This window comes from Rhinopithecus bieti, unplaced genomic scaffold, assembly GCF_001698545.2.
Source record: "Rhinopithecus bieti isolate Rb0 unplaced genomic scaffold, ASM169854v2 scaffold_13130, whole genome shotgun sequence".
NCBI classification, from domain to species: Eukaryota; Metazoa; Chordata; class Mammalia; order Primates; family Cercopithecidae; genus Rhinopithecus; species Rhinopithecus bieti.
Genome location: NW_016807302.1, coordinates 27,739 through 30,870, shown reverse-complemented (window position 1 = coordinate 30,870; position 3,132 = coordinate 27,739). Strand labels below are relative to the sequence as shown.

The following is a 3,132-nucleotide window of genomic DNA, read 5'->3' as shown; positions in this document are numbered from 1 at the left end:
AAAAAAAAAAAGAGTCTGGAGGGAAACCTGGCAGTGACATGCTTCTAAACTGGCTTTTTCATTGACTCAAGTTGCTACCATTCCCAAGTTGATCCTGCTCTCTAGCTTTGGCATGAAGCCATTGTAACTCCTCAGATCTGGCCTTTGGACACATGTATGTTTATTTCTTAAGAATCAGGTTTCCTTGTTCATTTTCATTGGGGTCCGTGACTTTCCAGTATTTTAGGACACTCTTGGAAGGTTTGAGAAAATTCAATTTATTTACTGTCTAAGGAAATGCAAATCTATCTTTCATCCTTTCATATCACAGTCAGCCGCTCTGCACATTTAGCTAGATAGTCAGTTGTTGAGGGGGCTTAAGAGAAAGCCACTAGGGTCCTGTGGTCATATATGGACACCCCAACAATCTCAGCCCGCTGTGCTGCTTTCCAAAATTCTCTCAGAAGTGACTGCTTGCAATTATTAATCCCAGAAATATCCAGCCAAAACTATTAAGTAAAGGTCACCACAATACATTCTAAATTATAGCTCTTTTAAAATAAATTTTTGTATGTGGAAACCTGAAAAAAACAAAGGAAAAAAAAAGGAGTCTGGGTGCGGTGGCTCACACTTGTAATCCTAACACCTTGGGAGGCTGAGGTGAGAGAATAGCTTGAGGCCAGGAACTCAAGACCAGCCTGGACAACAGAGCAAGACCTCAGTCTCTACAAAAACTTAGCTCAGCATGGTGGCACATACATGTAGTCCCAGCTAGTTGGGAGGCTGAGCCAAGAGGATCGCTTGAGCCTGGGAGGTCTTAGGCTGCAGTAAGGTATGATTGCACCACTGTACTCCAGGCTGGATGACAGAGCAAAACCCTGTCTCTTAAACAAAAAAAAAGTAGAAAAAAATAATTTTTTTTTTTGCCATGTAAAACCAGATTTTTGCCGTCATCTAAATGCATTCCTATGTGGAACCAAACCAGACCTGGTAATTTGTCCAGATAGCCAAGTGATTTCTCAATATAGGTCGTTTTCCTAGGCAGGCTTTTTAGTGTCCTGGTTTATTGCCAGAATGGGAACTCTGACCAATCTCACAGGTGCTAACACTGTTAATAAGATCTCTTCAAGATAACAGGTAGAAAATACAAAGTACAAATAGAGCCTGAGCATGGAGTCACAATTCTAATTTGCCATGTAGCCCCGTGGAGTCATTTATTCCGTAAAGTCTCACCCCATGTAGACACACATAAACTAGCATTAAGAAGTGCTAAAAATGCCACTTCTACTTAACCAACAAAACAAAAATATCTGGCAATTAGAAGATGTTTCCTAATGTCTCAAAATCGACCTATCTGTGTCTATAGGTGTGAATGGACTTTCAGATTTGCCATTCTACCATATGTACTTCTCCCTGGTGTGTAGGTACCAGGAACACTAACTCACACCCTAACTTCAAGGATGGTTTAGTTATTATGGCTTTCTGAAGGCTGTAAGCCCCCAAAAACAGAAAATGTGCCTGAATCACGTTGCATGGCCATGCAGATGACTGCTTATTAAATGCCTTCAAAGAAAAGTAGTTATGAATGTAATTTCTCTACAGGGATCCAGTGCATGCACTCTTGCAAGTCCCTAGAGCCTAATCACTATGCAGTTGTGTGTGTGGGTGGACACATTTTTTTTTTCTCCCATAGTCTGTCCACAGCACTAGGAATTTCTCCCTTCCATTTGATCACAGCTCACCTTTTGTTTCTTGACTGCCTGCTGGCTCAGCATCCTGGCTGAGCTCAGATCTTTTTCTAAGGGATCGCCTTTCCTCAAATTCTCTCAACAAAATTTCTTCTTCTGCCACTGGTCTCTCTTCTCCCTCACTTTCAGAAACTTCGTGGGCCTCAGGCTCTGGCAGTTGCTCAGGGTCCTCCTGGGTTGCAGCCTCTTTGGTGTCACTGGTACAGCTCCTGAGCATCCAGGGATTCGGCCCATCTGCATTCATCTGCACTTCATTCACTACATCAGGGACAAGGAGTTCTTCCACTTCTTCTGTGCCTCCCTCCTCTTCCTCACTCTCAGAGGCTACCTGGAGTTTCTGTGTTAGTTCTTTGTTCTTGGCCAACTGTTCCTGCATAGCTTGGCGAGCCTGGAGGAAAGAGTCACAGCATGAGAGCCCTGTCATTAGTGACTGCAATAATACCTTTCCTGGTCCATTTCATAAAGCTGCCTCCTCTCGATTTGACTTGGTATTTCTTACTGGTACTTACTGTTTAAACTGCATATACAATGCTGGGTTAATAGCTGTGGTATAAAATGGAAGACAAATTCTTTGTCCTCAAGGAATCAACAGGTGAAATAAGATTTTAAAAAGCTCCTCTCCCGCTTTGGACTTGCCTTCAATGCTGTTTCCCTTTCATCTCTCCTTTTCCACCTTGTTTCTGGTCATTTTCCTTTCTGCCTTAGAGATTTTTCTGATGCCTTTTTAGATTCCTGGTTTTCCATCCATCCTCATGGCTCTTCCCCAACTCTGCTTCTGCTAGCATCCTCCAATTCCAGATCTTCTCTCACCCCAAGGGACTCTTACCTCCAGGTCATATTTGGCCATAATTGCCTTTGACTTGGCCCATTTCCCACTGTTTTGGTGCTTAAGGCTCATTCTTTCCTAGAAAGAAAGAACAGAGTGAGATTTAGACCTTTAGTGGTTTCCAAGGAAAGCTGGTTCAAAGGGGTGGGGGTGGGGCAAGAGGTAGTCTCACCATCATTCTGGCCTTTTCAATTTTTTCCAGTTCTTCTAGTGCCGCAGCTGGATTAACCTTCCGCAGCTGCTCAAACTCTTTTAGGGCTTTCTTGGCCTTCCCTTTCTTCACGACTTTGTGATACCTGTAGGGTAAGAGGGGTAGGAGGGAAGAGTTTAGCAATTTAGCTGAAGCACGGATGTCATAGGCACAAATGCCCATACTACCCAATGGGTTCCCTGGGCAGGGGGCTGGAACGGGCATCATAGAGCTAGTTGGCTATAGGGAGTCAGTTTGGGACCTGAGAGGACTGGCAGGATTCTTGGTACCCACAGTCCTCAGGGTAGACCTCTGTGGCTCAGAGTCTCCTTTGCCTCTAAAACTCAAGGGAGGAGTAGAACAAGTTTCATTTTTTTTTTTTTTTTTTT

The 3,132-nt window shown here is 43.6% G+C and overlaps 1 protein-coding gene across 1 annotated transcript in view; it reads right to left on the bottom strand.

Moving 5' to 3' along the window:
* LOC108535219 (UTP14A small subunit processome component) overlaps window positions 1-3,132 on the bottom strand; it is a 26,014-nt gene that overhangs the window by 6,905 nt on the left and 15,977 nt on the right. The window contains exons 7-9 of the mRNA XM_017881111.1: window positions 2,726-2,983; window positions 2,554-2,631; window positions 1,722-2,115 (exon numbers count right to left, since the gene is read on the bottom strand). Of these exons, the coding sequence (XP_017736600.1) occupies window positions 1,722-2,115; window positions 2,554-2,631; window positions 2,726-2,983 (730 nt within the window). The remainder of the gene's footprint in view (window positions 1-1,721; window positions 2,116-2,553; window positions 2,632-2,725; window positions 2,984-3,132) is intronic.